Source organism: Sapajus apella, unplaced genomic scaffold, assembly GCF_009761245.1.
Source record: "Sapajus apella isolate SASKATOON/1434 unplaced genomic scaffold, GSC_monkey_1.0 scaffold162, whole genome shotgun sequence".
Lineage (NCBI taxonomy): Eukaryota > Metazoa > Chordata > Mammalia > Primates > Cebidae > Sapajus > Sapajus apella.
In genome coordinates, this window is record NW_022437102.1 from 1044964 (window position 1) to 1062529 (window position 17566).

General features: G+C 43.8%; 1 protein-coding gene and 1 long non-coding RNA gene across 4 annotated transcripts in view; both read left to right on the forward strand.

Moving 5' to 3' along the window:
* Positions 1-17566, forward strand: part of LARGE1 (LARGE xylosyl- and glucuronyltransferase 1) — a 559679-nt gene that overhangs the window by 179929 nt on the left and 362184 nt on the right. For 2 of the 3 annotated variants that reach the window (XM_032266924.1, XM_032266925.1), the window contains one exon: positions 13099-13400. In XM_032266924.1, coding sequence (XP_032122815.1) covers positions 13099-13400 — 302 coding nt within the window. Of the gene's footprint in view, positions 1-10416; positions 10490-13098; positions 13401-17566 lie in introns of those variants that run through there. The other variant, XM_032266923.1, reaches the window with a different exon arrangement.
* Positions 13408-15914, forward strand: LOC116542143. The gene is made up of 2 exons (XR_004265087.1): positions 13408-15151; positions 15251-15914. It is a non-coding gene; the product is annotated as an uncharacterized LOC116542143 (long non-coding RNA).

The following is a 17566-nucleotide window of genomic DNA, read 5'->3' on the forward strand; positions in this document are numbered from 1 at the left end:
AGGATATATTTCGAAGATCAAACCAGCATTCAAATACGTTGCTAATGGCGTGCATGTGGGACCTGAGGGAAAAAATTCAGGAATATGTCCTAGATTTTTGGCCTCTGCAGTGGGGACAAACGTGATGATAGTTTTTGGTCATCACTTTTGAGGAAAGGAGCCGAAGGTTTTGGAGGTGGAAATCCAAGGCTGTCACTTGGATGTGGGGACATCAAAGGACTCCCAAGTCATCGTCTCCTTCCACAATGTGGTGGCTGCGTAAGAACACCCAGTGCGTATTCACATCGTGCCAGGCACTGGGAAACAGATGATTCAGCATGGCTCCTGCCCTGAACAGGTGTTCAGTTACCATGTTGAGACAATGGAGGCGCCATAAAGGGTCGTTACACATGGAGTAAGAGCCGCCACCTTATCTGTGTTGTGGAAGGTAGTAGGAAATCTGAGGATTGTGAAAGGAGAGAAGGCGCCAACTCACCCTGGGCAGGTCGGAGAAGGGTTACTAGAAGGGATTATTGAGCCAGGTGTGGGAGGGTCACTGGTAATTCACGGAATGACAAAACATGGAAAGGAAATAACAAATTCTTAATGCTTATTCTGACTGCCCCCTTCAGGAAGTTAGCATAGGGCTTTTATGTGTAGGGGGCTCCTGAAATCCTTGTTAATGAGGCTCTTTGGTTCACTGAGGACTCTTCAGGGCCAGAAGATGGGAGTATAAAACACAGGAGATTTCACCAGCAATTTCAGAAAGTCCATCAAGGCTTGAACCAGGATCTCCTCTTGACAGATCAGCCCCATCACCCCCATCCTGATGCTGTCTCTGAGATGCGTCCCTCAGGTGTGCCTCTGTCTTGCAAGGGGCTCTTTGGGGTCAAAAACGAGGATCCTGTGCTGGAGGCTTCACCATCAAAGGCTTCTTCTTGGTCCCCTGTGTCTGGTACTGCTTCCTGCACTCAAGCCCATCCTTCGTCTTAACTTGTAGAAGAAAAGCCCGATTTGCCTTACAGTGGTATTGACTTAAGGGTTCTTAGTTTTATTCTTCTTACTTTTATAAGACTGCTGGAAGCACCTTATAGAAACTCTCAGGTGTAGGACTTGGAAGAAGATACCCACCCATCAAAAGCAGAGATGGCAGGTTTGAGCTTAATAAGTATTAGCACAGTATTTTACCCAAACATCCATCTTGCTCTTGGTAACACGTTATCTTTGCGAAGTGCCCATCCCGATAAAGCATTATTTCTGTCAAGCTGAACTCCTGATGAAATCTTCTATTCCCCTCTCTCCCTGATCTATTTTGTTAAAACCTCATTCTGATTTTCTGCTAAGGAAAAAGGATTTGTAAGGAAAGAGCGAAAAAAGAGGTGATATGTTTTTGGTTTGGTTTTGTTTTCTTTTCCCTCCTCTTATTTCTAATGTAGATCTTTGCGAGAATTGGAATATAACTTTAATGCAAGTCAAACTGTTAAAGGGGGTTGCACACGACTATGAATGAGGAAAAGAAGATAGGAAAACGGAGGACAGTCACTTACAGGCGAAGGAATGTCCAGGCAGGCTTTTGCTTGTTTTCTCTTGTTTTTAATTTACAATTGAGCTGAGGAAGATAACACTGGTTTAGGTGAAGGGGCAGTTTACAGCAAAGGGATGCTATTGAAGGAATCAAGCCCATTCACAAGAGTACTTGCTTCCATTGCTTTTTAGAATGGGTTAGAACATTCTGCATGGCAGCTACTCATGCTGTTGGTTGGCTGTGTTGCCACTGCTAACTTTAACAAGTACCGAGTCCTCCTTATCTTTGATAACTAGCTCTTTCGATTCGTCTTTTTACCAGCCTCATCCTTTGTGTCTCATCCGGTCCCACTATTGTAGAGTGAACACTGCAGGCCAGAGTTGGACACTTCTGGTGAAGTGTGGCTTGCGTACCAGGTGGCATCCATAGAAGGCTGGGCAAGGGGTGAGGTGTTTGGACGAAGGGCAGTGGTTTGTCTCAAAGCCAATTGACTGTGGAGGAGATGGGGTATGTCAGAGGGGCCTGAGAATATGGTGCAAGTCAAGTCCATCCTCACTGATGTCAGAGCTCCTGAAAAGATGGGGCAGGGGCTTTCTTTCCATGTTATCCTTGCTTACATGCAGTATAAGGAAAGAGAACTTCTGCTCAGGTTTGGCATGTGTGCAATCTCGGGTGCAGTGGGCAGTCACGTCAAATTTGGACACTTCAAAAACATTGTGAGATTCTTTTGGTATCTTTCTTTCTTTCTTTCTTTCTTTCTCTCTCTCTCTCTCTCTCTCTCTCTCTCTCTCTCTTTCTTTCTTTTCTTTTCTTTCTTTTCTTTCTTTCTTCTTTCTTTCATTTGGCTCATCAGCTGTTTTTTGTGTTAATGTATTTTATGTGTGACCCAAGACAATTCCTCTTCTTCCATTGTGGCCCAGGGAAGCCAAAAGATTGGACACCCCTGCTCTAGACTTTCAGTGATGTTTCACATTCAGTTTTCTTCTTACAGTCCCAGGGCAATCATGGGACCACTGTCTAGGTTATCAAAGTCTGAGTGGGTTATCTGGTAGTCCGCCTCCCTCCCGAGGACAGCAGGGCACCATAGTTCAATTGCGATGCAGTCCAATTTAAGTCACACTTGTGATGTCAGGTCATCATTCGGTTGGATCCTTTTTGGTAAGGTTCCCTAACTCTTCTCCATAGATGTGAATTTCACTTGGATATTTTACCCCTGAAGTTAGATGATCACAGCAGGAAGAGGCAGGAAAGCACAAGAAGCAGAATTGAATGGAGTCAGGTCTTTGCTGATCTGTCTGGCATCCTCAGTCAGCTGCTGTTTGCCATTGAAATTTTTCATCCTTCTGTAACCCAAACCAGACATTGTTAGTGTTCCTCACTTGTAAAAAAAAAAAAAAAAATCACAGAAATACTGGGTGCATTGGCTCGCACCTATAATCCCAGCACCTTAGCAGGCTGAGGCAGATGGATCACTTGAGGTCAGAAGATCGAGAACAGCCTGGCCAACATGGTAAAACCTGGTCTTTAGTAAAAATACAAAAATTAGCCAGGCATGGTGGCACGCGCCTGTAATCCCAGCTACTTGGGAGGCTGAAGAAAGAGAATCGCTTGTACATGGAAGGCGGAGGTTGCAGTGAGCCGAGATTGTGTCTCTGCACTCCAGCCTGGGTGACAGAGTGAGACCCTGGCTCAAAAACAAGAAAAAAAAATTACAGAACCTCTTTTGGTAAATGAATATGGCCACCAAGAATGACTATTTAAGGTTTACTGCAAGTACGGATTCACAAAGTGAGAAAAGGAGAGTTTTCAACATACTTAGTGTGATGAATGCAAAATAAAATTAAAAACCTTTGCTAAAAAATCATCCCATGTGGGTCTTTTGATTTGAACAAAATTTTGGCTACAAAAAAAAAATCAAACCTCATTAAAAATTTTTACTGTAAAATATGATTCTTCTCTGCACATGTGATTCGCCTCACTCTTGGAACATTTTAGCAGGATTTTATAAGGGCTATGAATATTTCATATGAAATAACACATTTATTGCAAAGATTTTAAAAAATTAAATCAGTGGGGAGAAACACTTATGAAATCTTTCATCTTGAGTGCCACTAAAGAGAAAATTAAGCAATTCTATAGTATTTCTGCATCTGATTTTATAGTAAATAGCCACATTGAGGACACTCAGTTGATGCTTTGCAAAGGATAAAATCATCGTGGTTGTTTAACTTTTAGTTTTGACGAATCTACCAACAAAGGGGATTGTGTCCAACTATTGCATATGTATGAAATAGGACTCAAGAAACTGGGGAAGGAGAAAGGCTGCTTTCTCCGACTCAACCATTGGAGACTACCACTAAAGCTGGTGGTTTCTTGGAGGCTATGTAAGAAATGATTGACGTTCAGGGGTTAACTGGAGGCAGAGGCTCATCAAAGATAACTGGAATGTAAATGTATTGTGCCCTCACACACAGATCAGTTGTCAGGATTTGTGGTGAATATGTTTACCTTTTCTAGTAGACACTGTTATTACCATCCAATGACTGTTTTCTATACCACCTGGTGACCTAAGAGAAGACCTTGACTCTGCTGTCAAATCTATTTTTCTAGGAAACAGAGCACTAAATACATTATCTTTTTTGGCCTTGTTTGGTGCCTGTTCGAATGGTACTAACAAAGCCCTTCTGTCCATACTCAGATACTTGGACTCCTTGGGAATATGATAGGCCAGTTACAGAAGCAGAAAGATGCAGGTACCCCATCACGGTGGTTCAAAGACCAACCACCTCCAACTTTCAGAACTTAGCATATTTGGCCAAAAGAAACCCCAAAAAAGAAACACACCAAAGCATTTGAAGCTTTGAAATCATTGAACCTGAAGTTTCAAGAGACAAAAACTGTTATCATGGCTCGTTAGGACACACTTGAAGCATTTATAGTCTAAACCCAGGTATGGATACAGCAAATTGGTGCTAAAAATGTCTTCATTTTCTTGACTTAATGAAGCTTTTTAGCTAACGTTCTTGGAAATGACTTTATGGAAGACAAAAGTCAGATCTCATTCAGGCTATTATGGTGCAATGAATCCAGGCTTCTTTCCCTGGCACTGTGGTTACAAATTCTTTTTAGAAGCTGGTAAGGAACTCTTTTTTTTCTCTTCACTGTTCTTCCATCTTTGTCAAAAGATCTGTCTCCAGGGCCTTTGCTGGAACTCAAGTGTGCTTTGGTTGCCAAACATAACTTCCAGAAAATCACTTAGGGGAATTTTGGGGTAAAACATTCCCTGTGTACCTCATAACAAGCGAGCAGCCTTTGTGTGTCGTCATTGCCATTTTCCTTCCCACAGCAAATCAGATTCCATGCTTTTGAAACTTAAGAAAATGGCCCAACCTGGACCTATATCTTGCTATGACTTACATACTGCCTAGAAAGGAAAAGCTGATGACACGTTGGCAGACTCAGCTCTTCTGTGGACATCTCGTGAGCAAAATTAACTTTTAAGATCAAATGAAGTTTTCTAAATTTTTATGAAATAACTTTGGCTTCAGTATTTAATTTACTTTGAAACATCAAATGATATTTGATATTTGGCATTGAATGAGGGTGTGAAATCTTTATGTTAATTAAAAGGAGGGCATTTTCTAAAAAAAAATTACAAATTGCTCAATGGATATAGTCTCATATAGAAAATGAAAGCTTGAAACATTCATTAGAATAAGGTGACATATGATTGGTCAAGAGAAGGGAGACAGAAACCAGGGATGCTGGATAGTCAGGCAGCGGGGCTACTAGGGAACTGCTTTTGAAGGAGACGGTCTTCCCGGAAGCAGGGGGATGCAGAGGAGCAAAGCAGGCCCTATGCTTGGAGGAGCTGGAATACCAGGAAATCATGTGGGTCTGAGTCACGTAATGGGAGCTGCTGAAAGAATACAGTAGAGGCTTGTGTAAGGAAAATGGGATACAGGGTCAGAGCAATACGATAATTAAGTGTGGCAATGCTAAGACCTCCTTTGCATCCAAGCTGGAGAATCTGGGGAAGTGCCTAAGCCAGCATTTCTCAGCCTTGGCTACACATGAGAATCTCATGGGAGTGGCTACCTTTAAAAATGCTGAAAACTCAAAGGAATGTAAATCATTCTGTTACAAAGATACATGCACACGTATGTTTATTGCAGCACAATTCACAGTAGCAAAGACATGGAATCAATAGAGATGCCCATCATAGACTGGATAAAGAAAATGTGGTCCCTATACACCATGGAATACTATGCAGCCATGAAAAGGAATGAGATCATGTCCTTTGCATGGACATGGATGAAGCTGGAAACCATTATCCTCAGCAGACTAACACAGAAACAGATAACCAAACACTGCATGTTCTCATAAGTGGAAGCTGAACAATGAGCACATGGACACAAGGAGGGAGACAACACAGCTGAGGCCTGTTGGGGAGTGGGGGGAGGGGGTAGCATCAGGAAGAATAGCTAATGGATGCTGGGCTTAATACCTAGGTGATGGGTTGATCTGTGCAGCAAACTACCATGGCACACATTTACCTATGTAATAAACCTGCATGTCCTGCACACGTATCCCGGACCTTAAATTTTTCAAAAAATGCCAATAACTAGACCCCCACTTCCAGAGATGCTGTATGAATTCATCTAGGTTGGGGCCACTGCACATTCATGCTTTTACGTTTTCCAAGTTATTTAATGCCAACCCAGATTGAGAACCACTGGCCTGAGGGACCAGGGAATGAAGCAGAAACAGCCACCACAACCACAAATTAGATTCGAATTATTCAGAGGGTGGTGAGCAGGAGACATTCTGATTTGGTGCAAGAAAGAGCCACTTCTCTGGAGCCAGTGAACCTGGGTTCAAGGCTCTCCCTCTGCCATTGTTACTGGGGTGACATTGAACTAGTGAAATCATGTGTCTGTTTCTCTTTTTTTTGTTTTTTTTCATTAGTCAAGTGGAAATACAACACCCACTTCATGATGTTGCATAAATTAAAATGAGACGACACACACAGCACCCAAGGACATGCACTCATTGGGAACTGACCAAGTATGTGTTGAATTTGATGGATGACCTTGAAGTAGAGTTGGTTTGTACATTGTCAGCCTGTAAACGTGGTGGAAGTAGGACTGAAGAACGTTATCCACGGCACCTGTGAGGGAGCTGACAGGAACAGGGAGAAATCGGAGGCAGGGGGACTAACCGAGGAGACCCACACAGTGTTCTACGACAGGGTCCATCATCTGTGTCCCAGAAGTATGCCAGATCGAGCCCTCTGCTTGTTTTTGGAAACAAAATTTGACTGGAACATAGCCACAGCCGTTAGTTATGTATTTCTGTGGCTGCTTTTATGCTACAATGGCAGTCGAGTGCTTGCAGCAGAGATTGCATAGCCTGCAAAATAAAACATATTGACTCTGGATGTTTACAGAAAAAGTTTGATGACCCCTGTTTTAGGATAAGATTAAGAGGCTGGGCTTCGGATGAGATGTTCGAAATCAAATGAGAAGAGCGAGTGCTTCAAACATCAGGAAGGAAGAATTGGCAGGCCTCAGCGACAGATTGTACGTAGGGAGATTTTGCCATATAAAGGTTAGGGATGTAGTGTCTTTATCACAGGCGGGATGATGCAGGGAGGACAGCTTTCCTGAAATCTGGCCCTGAGTGCAAGAGTTTGCTTTCCTAGACGAGGGAGACCTGGGTCTGTCGTCCCTGAAAGGGTCCCAGCCCCTTTGGTGGGAGGCCCATCCAGGCCCTGGCCCTGCCTGTGTTAATGATCCCCAGTCTTATTCATTTCATTTCAAAGAGCAATCCAGAGATATTCAGCACATTCAGATTAACTGAGATCGTCACTTAGGACATTCTGGATGGTGAGTCCCTAATCTCTGGCACTGCACTGCACGGAGGTTGATTTTCAATTTACCTTCTTTGTTCTGAATCTTAGATGTTTTGATTCTTAATTCAGAACATTCATTTCAAGTGGATTCAGAGATTCAGATTCGATGATGAATTCATGTTTGTTGAGAACTTTTGGAGGGAGGAAGACGATGTTGTCAGCTTAGTTTTTGAATAATGTCTTGTTTGACATTTTAAGCTGAAAATGGGCTGAACCGCAGATCAACACATACACCTATTCCGTGATAGAACGGTACATCATGTGGATGCATAGACTGTGTATATCTAAAGAGTGGAAACCAGGAAGGAAAGGTAATAGAGAAACAAAGGTAAAGGCACTTACAGACAAGGGATCTTATCCACTGCTGCCTGTGTGTACCCTGCCTGTAGCTTTAGTGGGCTTGGGTTGAGAGAAGTGCGGGGAGTTTGAGTATTGAAATGGTTTGGCTGTATCCCTACCCAAATTCCATTTTGAATCGTAGCTCTCATAATTTTCACATATTATGGGAGAGACGCATGGGAGATAATTGAATCATGGGGCGGTTCCCCCATACTGTTCTCATGGCAGTGAGTAAGTATTCCAAATCCCATGCTCTTATTAATCTACTCGATTAGTTTGCTTTTCTCAGTTCTCTCTCCCTCTTCCCCAGTATTTAGCATTGTAATGAGATGTATTTTAAAATAACTGGTAGTTTATGATGCGCTAGGCATTTAATGCCGTTTTTAACAGAAAGTGCTACACGTTCTTCTTTTTCTCTCTTCCTCAAATGCTTGTGAAGTATAGGAAGCATGCCAGGACCTGGGGGTGGAGACCAGGCACTGGTGTGATCTGCAGGCCATTGTTCATCCCTGGATTTGTCAGCGTTCTTTAGAGAAGCAGTGGTATTAGGGTGTGTATGTACAGCTATGTTTATTGTAAGGAAATGGCTTACATGATTATGGAAGCCAACCAATTCCAAAATCTTCAGGGTGAGTCACCAAGCTGGAGACCCAGGAGAGCCGATGTGTAGGCCTAGTTTAAGTCCAAAAGCCTGAAAACCAGGAGATCTCATGGAGGTGTTCCATTCCAAATTCCAGTAGGCTCGAGACCCAGAAAGATCTGGTGATTCAGTTTGAGTTGGAAGGCAAGAAAAAGGTGATGTTCCAATTCAAAGACTGTCAGGCAGGATGGGGTCTCTTGTATTTGGAGGATGGTCAGCATTTTTTATCTATTTATGCCTTCGACTAATGGGAGGTAGCCAACACACACCAGGAGAGGATACCTGCTTTACTCAGCCTAACAATCTAAATGTTAATCTCATCCAAAAACACCTTTCAAAAGAACATCCAAAATGACATTTGACCACATATTTGGGTACCACATGGCCCAGCTGAGTTGATGCATAAAACTAACCATTACAATCCTTAAACTGTTGCTGGTCTGCAGCAAGATACCTATGAAACTAGAGACTAGGCATTTAGAAGTATCTGGAGCAAGTGGACTTTGTCGCTGGCATCAAGTGTATGATCAGTAGTCTTGATTAACATAGCATAGACCAATTTGTTTAATTCCAGTGATGAGTTACACGTGGGCCAAGCTCTATTGTACCTTTGTGTGTTAGGGGCAAATTTGTGTCCAGCATGGATTGGGGGAGGGAGAAAAACTGGTTCTTCACCGCTGATAGTTTGAGAAATACCAGTGTGGTCACAGTTGTTTACAAAACCCCGTGTGGTGGGCTTTACGGCCTGTACACAAAGCTTGAGGGGTGTTCCTGCGACGGGCCAGTGCCTGTAAAACGTAACAGAGAATTGCAGACCCTCTCTGCTCCCCTTATTCTCAGAGACAGGAGAAGCCTGAGCAAAAAGGACAGGAGCCAGAAAAAGGAATAGTCCAGGAATAAAAGCCGGAGTCAGGACGAATAAAACTAGAATGAGCTGTGAATCTGGCAAGGCAGCCGGGCCCACATGTATTCACTTCTGATCATGTGGTGTTGGGATCATCTGGACCATACAGCTCCGAAGGGTTAGAGCTGATAGGGGACTCGGAGCACATCTCAGGGCCCCGCCTTTCAGAAGGCGAAACTGGCTGAGGAAAAGGAAGGGGCTGGCCCAAGATAGCGGAACAGACCAGAAAGGGCAGTCCTGCCATTAATTGAGCACTTCTTCCATGCCAGGAGTTGGGCACAGCATGAATGTTGCTTTTTTTCAGCATTGGTTCCTCTCTTTGAGACCTGACATTAGTTATTTGGTATGGCTTCATTGGTGACAAATCTCTAGGGCTTTTAATAGTGGGGAAAACCCCTGGAAGTCTTTGAGAGTTAAGTTTGATTAAAACCATTTGGGTTCTAAAGCAGTGCAGAAATGGACACACAGGATGTCGAACAGCATTTGTCTTAAGACCTTAATCAAGCAATTATAATTTACATAAATGTTTAAAATATGGGGCTTTCAGGAGAGGGGCTGGAGAATGTGACCAAGCCTCTTTGGTGAAGTCTGCTTGCCTGTCCCTCCATGTTTGTAAGGATTAACCTTGAACCTGGCTAAGGATGAAGGCAGGAAGGTCAGCAGTGCCTCATCTCAGAGGACATAACCAAGGAAGCCAAGGTCTGTTGACTGCTCGTTCCCATATACAACACGCAGAACAACCCTGTGTTGTGAAAATACGGTGTTTTATTCTTTACATCATCAACTCATCTTACACGTGGCATGACTTTCCCTCACTGAGAAAGGGTCACAAGAACTCACTGATGCCAAGCACCTCCCGATAAGGGGCACAGTCCTCTGTATTTTGTTAATCTTTCTTAAGGCTACCGTTATTCTTGTTTATGTTATGTTCCCATTTCACAGAAGAGAAAAACGAAGCTCAGAGCATTGATGTAACCCCTCCAAAGATCAAACTCACAGGTCCCATTTGTGAATTTTCTAGAGCCCCTAGGACCCTGTTGACCTTCCTGCACTTCTGCCCCAATGCTCCAGAATCCTTTCCTGAGGAGGAGACCCTCTCAGTCTCCAGAGCTTTATCTTTTTTGGTGGGGATGGGTGGGCTGGAGTGCAATGGCACAGTCTTTGCTCACTGCAACCTCCGCCTCCCAGGTTCAAGTGATTCTCCTGCCTCAGTCTCCCGAGTTGCTGGGATTACAGTCATGTGCCATCACACCCGGCTAATTTTTTGTATTTTTAGTAGAGATAGGATTTCACTATGTTGGCCAGGATTGTCTCGAACTCCTGACCTCGTGACCTGCCCGCCTTGGCCTCCCAAAATGTTGGGATTACAGGTGTGAGCTACCATGCCCGGCCTTTTACCTCTTAACTTAGCACATAAATGCAGGAGCATAGCCGAGCGCAACATCCAGTAGACCTTGTTTACAGTCAAGCGGCAGCATAATGGGAACACGGTTTAAACTTTAGTCTGAGTCTCTGGATCAGTAATGAGGATAACTGTTACCACTTCCTTGCGCTGTTAGCAACCTAAGGCATTATCAGCATGAGCTCCCTAGCCTGGTGCACATCCGTGTAGATGGTAAAGAAAGCGTAATTCCTGTGGAAGCCAGATGTTCATCTTGACCCACTCCTGCTCAAAGGGTCTATGGTAGTTGAGAAAACACAATTATGAATAGCTGCCTCTTCCTTTTCATTCTCACTTGTACCAAACAGGGAGACAGATCTTCAAAAGTTTGGGTTGAAGCTTGTAATTGGCCAGCCGGTGACAATGCAACCCTAATCAGCCTGTGATTTCACGTCCTCTACCGATTCTGCCTTGGCCTTTGATTTTGTGGTCCCAGGCAGTGCACTTCAGCGAAGCATATTTGTTGTATTGATAGGAGAGGACCAGGAGCTTAGGCATTTAACCCTGAGGTGATTAAGAGGGAAAAAAAAATGAGTCCTATTTGTTAAGGTCCAAAGATACATCACAAGCCCTGGGCAGAGGTCGACACAGCACAAGTGAGATGTATAGGGTGTAATTCATCACATTCTTTAATCCTCAAGTTTGTGAGTCACAGAGACTCTCTGGGACAGTTTGGAAGCTCAGTGGGGTTTGGGCAGGAAGGAAAAACTTGAAGTATGGAAAAAGAAGAGTGTTTTTTTTGTTTTTTTTTGTTTTGTTTTGTTTTTTTGGACAGGCAGCTGAGAGGATGATTTTATAGAGATAATGCTTTTTTGCTTGGTAATCCCTGAGGTGGCTGTACATAGTTGGAGCCCAGGATTTCTGCAGAGTGGAAGCAGAAACAAGTGATGGCTTTGGGTATGCCTTGTGTCACTGGGACCCCTGAACAGTAAGCATGCCTTGAGCACCTACTGTATACAAGGTGATACGCTAAGTATTCTTGGGAGATGGGGTTTTTACACTAATAAGTTTTTTAAATGTTAGCTCTTTGAATAACCTGTAATAAACGTTTACTTAAATGGAGAGTGCACAGGCTCGCCATCAGAGAGACCTGGTTGCGAATTCAGACCCCACCATTCTGCCGGTATCACACTGAGAGACTTGTGTATCCTCTCTGTGCCTGAGTCTTTATTGCAGGGTTATGTGATGTTCATAGAGTGTTGCTGGCACTCACTTTAATGGTAACTGTTTTCCTGGGAAAACCTTAAGATGGGTCATGCTCCTATATCTTTCTTCTATGTTGCCTTTAATTATTTTATTCTTGGCATGGAACCATGCATCCACCCTTCTGGCATTTCTCAGACTTTGTGACACGTTACCACAAAGACAAGTAAGACCTGCCTTTGCCTACCTTGAACTCCCAGTCTTCATAGGAAACATTTAGTAAAACCGTTTACCAAATACAGTATGGCAGATACATGTTTTCGTAGCGCTACATTCAAATCATTATAGGAATATGTGGAAAGATACCTTGCCTGCAAATGGAGGATGGTTTCCCCTGAGAGGTGATGCTTTGAAAACAGGATTTTGAAAGATGTATAGGAGTTTGCATAGGAAGAGCTCAATAAACGTAGTCATTATTACCATCTTTTTTCCGTTTACTCCTCCTCTTCCTCTCTTGCCCTCCTCTACTTCCTCATACTCCTTCTCCCCTCCACTGTCTCTCTCCAATCCCCCCTACCCTTTGTTTTCCTAATCCTTTTTTTTTTTTTTTTTTTTTTGAGAGAGAGTCTCTCTCTCTAACCAGGCTGGAGTGCAGCGGTGTGTCTCGGCCCACTGCAACCTCTGCCTCCTGGGTTTAAGCGATTCTCCTGCCTCAGACACCCAAGTAGCTGTGACTACAGGCGCATGCCACCACACCCTGCTAATTTTCGTATTTTTAGTTGAGGTGGGATTTCACCATGTTGGCCACGATGGTCTCGATCTCTTGACCTTGTGATCAAGAGATTACACTTGTTTCATGGGATTACAGGCGTGAGCCACTGCACACGGCCCATAATTCTTTATTGTTAAGAATGCCTATGTAGAAACATGCCAAGTAGAGGAAGACAGTACGTTTAATTAGAAACAGTTTTATTGCGATTGCCATCTCTAAAAAGCCTATTAGTTTCTATCACCATAATAAGTTGTTCTGTTCTCAACTTTGTTCCCAGTTCAATCTGGATGCGTTTATTTGTAACTCACTTTCCATCTGCTTCCCTTAAACATGGGATTGTGCAAGGAGCTTCACCATGTAGTAATGGATGTCTGGGAAACTTGGAGGGGCTTGTGGCATGGTTCATCCTGTTTAATGCTTCTCGGGTCTGTCGCTCCCCAGATGGAAAGCCCGTGTCTCTGTCACCGCTGGAGTCCCAGGCGCACAGCCCCAGGTACACGGCCTCCAGCCAGCGGGAGCGAGAGAGCCTGGAGGTGCGCATGCGTGAGGTGGAGGAGGAGAACCGCGCCCTCCGCAGGCAGCTCAACCTGGCCCAGGGCCGAGCCCCTGCCCATCGACGAGGCAACCACTCCAAGACCTACTCCATGGAGGAGGGCACTGGAGACAGCGAGAACCTTCGGGCTGGCATCGTGGCAGGCAACAGCTCCGAGTGTGGGCAGCAGCCAGTCGTGGAGAAATGCGAGGTAAAGGGCACCTGCAGCCTGGGGAGGAAGTTGTCCAAAGTCCCTATTGCCCTCACCCCTTGCAGATGCCTTCTGGAAACACAGCCAGATGCCAAGAACTGGCATTGTTGATTCTAGCCCGGTGTGTAAGTCTGGCTTGCTCGCTAACTTTGCTGAATGGCCTGACAAGTCATTTAGCCTCTCTTGAGCCTCAGTTTTCCCATCTGAAAATGGGATACACGAAGGCTTAATCCACAGATATTAAGAGGAGCTAAGGGGTAGAAACTTGCACTTGTGTCTGTTTGGTTCATATTGACATGCCCAGGGTTTCTACACCTAGCTGTCATCCTGTAGGCCCTGTTTCTTAGACTATGGTGTGAATGGTGCACCTGGAGTTGTGGCCCAGTTGGGCAGTTCCCTTAGACTTCATTATCACTTCACCATATAAACAGCCTCTGCAATTCAGAAACAGGGACTGGCTCCTTATTTAAAGCATTAATTTGAACTTGGGACTGGTTCCTTATTTAAAGCATTTATTTGAACTTTTATAGCTTAATATCACTTCTCCCCTTTTAGAGGCTGCTTTCTTTCTTAGCAGCTCTTTGGAACTGTGGGACACTTAACAGTATTCTATTTCCTCAGATACCTGCATCCATGCTGATATGTGCAGTGAACACCCATACACGCATTTCCACTTCTCATGGTGGAGACGAATTGGAGCATTGCTATTCATAGGAAGGCCTTTTCAGACATAGACAAGACTAAATTCATATCCCAGCGTTAGCAATTTATGCATTGAGCACACTTGAGCCAGTTGCCTTAACTTCTGTGAACTCCAGGTGTCTCAGCAGTAAACTTCAGAAAATTAGACGTGCTTCATGGAGTATTTGTGAGCAGTAAATAGGATGGTCATATAAAGCCTTGACTAGCGCCTCACACATAGTACATTTTCAAAATGATGGTTTTTATTATTTTTGGTTAAACACAGATGTGACCTTTATTCCATTTTCTGGAATAAAGAAGAATGCTTAGACTTCAGACTCCCTAAAGAGAGAACACTTTGCAAACTGTGGTATGCCATTTGTTTGAATGGGGTTATTAGTAATATTGGTGATACCATCCATTGTAACTAAAAATGTGGCTATCCCATGTCACTTAAAAACACGGGGCTTCCTCAGTGGTGTAGACTAAGTTCTTTGGAAGTTCAGTGGTGACGGAGGAGACTTTAAACAAATGGCCAAGTAGAGCCCTTGAGGATAGGAGCATGTCTCAGGTTTCTCAAGCCTGGTTGAAGTATGGATTGCTGGAGAGGTAGAGGATGTCTGTCAGAGAATATCCAAGGAGGAATGTGCCATGTGAGAAGGAACCGTGTGAAACAAATGTCCATCATAGCAGGAAAGAATTGAGGACCTAGTGAGTTGGTCCTTCAGCGAAACCCAGAGAACCTGGGCGAGGACGTGGTTCCACTGCTTCGCCATCACTCATTCATTTATCTATCCATTCAGCAAACATTTATTGTACTCGTGTTTTGTGTCTCTGTTTTGTGTATTGGGAAACAGCGTGAACAACAGCAACAAAAAAAAGATGGAACCCCCTTCCCTCTGGTTCTCTCCATTCTGTCATAGGAGTTAGGGGAGAGATGATAAATAAATAAGTACAGATGTTAGGATGTGATAAATGCTGCACATTTATTCACCGTGACTATATGCCAGGCCCACTGTCCTTCAGTCTTTGACAACCATTGTCAGTGGCTTGTGTTAGTTAATATCTCTGTATTTCCTAATAATATTAAGAAAATGGGCACTGAACCATGTTAACATTGTCAGTGGCTTGTGTTAGCTAATATCTGCATATTTCTTAATAATATTAAGAAAACAGGCACTGAGCCATGTTAACAGGTTCCTTTGTTCTAGGCTGGTCCGGGGAGATCCCTCACTTAGGGCTCTTCCATTCTTGCCTTGGTGAAGACATACTGGATTCATTTCAAGTTCTCTGCTAGCAGATCATAGCCATGGGGTTGGTGTAGAAAGGGTTGGTTTGGATGGGAACTCTGCTAACCCGGTGAGATGTACCAAAGTGAGCACATTTTTTCCCCAAGTGCATTTACACTATTATGACTTAGAAACTAAAGAACAAATAAGAATCGTGGAGGTGGAAAATAAAAAAGGAAAAGGGGAAAAGAAGGCATAAATGAGAGAAAATGAGTCATGCTTGCTGGGAGATTTCTCTTCCTGCTGTTACATCTCCAGCCAGGAGTTTCTCTCCCCTTACCACTGTGAGGGGAAGCCGCGTACTCAGGCCTCAGTATGGTGGACGCCCCATTCCCCACCAAGCTGGATCCTCCCAGGTAGACTTCAGAGTGCTGTGCTGGCAGTGAGAATTTCAAGCCAGTGGATCTTAGCTTGCTGGCATCCGTGTGTGCTGTTGGGGGAATCCGCTGAGCTAGACCACTGGCTCCCTGGCTTCAGTCTCCTTTCCAGGGAATTGAACGGTTCTGTCTCGCTGGGGTTTCAGGTGCCACAGAGCATGGAAAAATAACTCCTTGCAGGTAGCTGGGTGTCTGCCTGAATAGCCATGTTGTCTTCTAGTACAACTTATTTTCTAGTCTTTCGTTCCTAAGAATTAGATTTTGTTTTTCTTCTCTTTCTTTGTCTTTACTGATCATGTTAATTTCTTAGATTCTTAGGAAGTTATTTTTAATCGAATTCTTCTGTGATGAACCCAGGGTCCTGTTCAGAACTTCTGTAGATGCACTTAAAAGTCTTAGCCTGCTGTAGTCATATTCCAGAGCACTTTCTGCAAGGTGCTGGCTTCCTAATCAAGAGCAGTATACTTCCTCAGTCTCCATCATTTGGTGTCTTGAAGGATTTTAGCGAAAAAGCCAGAGGCAGACAAGAAATGTCAGTCAGTGGAGTCAAAATAGAAACTCCCTTCATCATCACAGCACTTTTTGGTTCCAAGTGCTGAAGCTCATCTTGACATCCTGTCAGGGTGCAGGGCCACGTAACCAGTGATGCTGTCACCATCTGTGGGTGTTGCTGAAACTTCTCTGGGTTCCAAAAAGCGTTTCTGAAAACTCTTCTATCATGATGCCAGGGCTGTCAGCTGAGCTATCTGGTGATAGGAACAACGGGCCCTCTTCAGTCCTTTAGCCCTATTATCGTTTGCTAATTACGTGACTTTCAAATAGCTGCCTGTCTTATTCTTGCATATTTCTGTTGTCGGGGCAGTGCTGTTTCAGTGGTGGTCTGGCCTCTGTGTGCCTCAGAAGATGGAGCAGAATGACCCCCTTTGATCTTCACTCATGCACATGTGTGTATGGATATGTGTATTTTTTTTCTTGCCTTTCCAGTTCAGGTCTATTCTAGGACTTAGCTATTGTACAGAAGAAAGACAATGGCTGGAACTGGTGTCAGAATTGCTGAACAGGAGATCCCATTTGCTGCTCATTTCATGTAATCTTAGACAATTCAGTTACCCTTTTGGAGCCTATTTCATCATTATAAAATGAAAATATAACATGTTCTTCCCAGTGCAATTGTGAGGATGAAATGAGGTGGAGGCAGGGGAAGCTAGCTGTATATGAGTATCGCATACACTCATTATAGATATTCTACTTCTGTAATGCTGCCTGAAAAAAATCACCTAACACTTAATGACTTAAAATAGCACCAATTATTTTATTAGCTCTCATGGTTTCTATGGGCCAGAGATTTGAGAAGGGCTTCCCTGAGTGGTTCTGGTTTGGGGTCCCTCATACAGGTGGCATTAGTGTGTGGCTGGAGCTGGAACAGTAGGTAGTGACCCAGCCTACCTTTCTTCTAGACTCATAGCCTCATGTGGTCTCTGCCTGGGCTAGTTTGAGCTTCCTCACAACATGGCAGGTCTAGGAAGTCAGCTGCTTACATGGCAACTAAAGGCTTTAAGTGTAAGTATTCCCATAAGCAAGGCAGAAAGGAAGTACTTTTCTTGACCTGGCCTCAGAAGCCACATAGTGTCATTTCTGATAAACGTATTCTGTCAGTTGAAATGGTCACAGAAGCCCAGGCAGCACACACCAGGCTCTCAATGAGAGTAACATCTAAGAATTTGTGGATGTATTTAAGAACTGCCATAATGGCAGTTATTATGGAAAGTTATTATGGCAGTTATTATGTTATTATGGAAAGTGGACGAGTGATATCTTC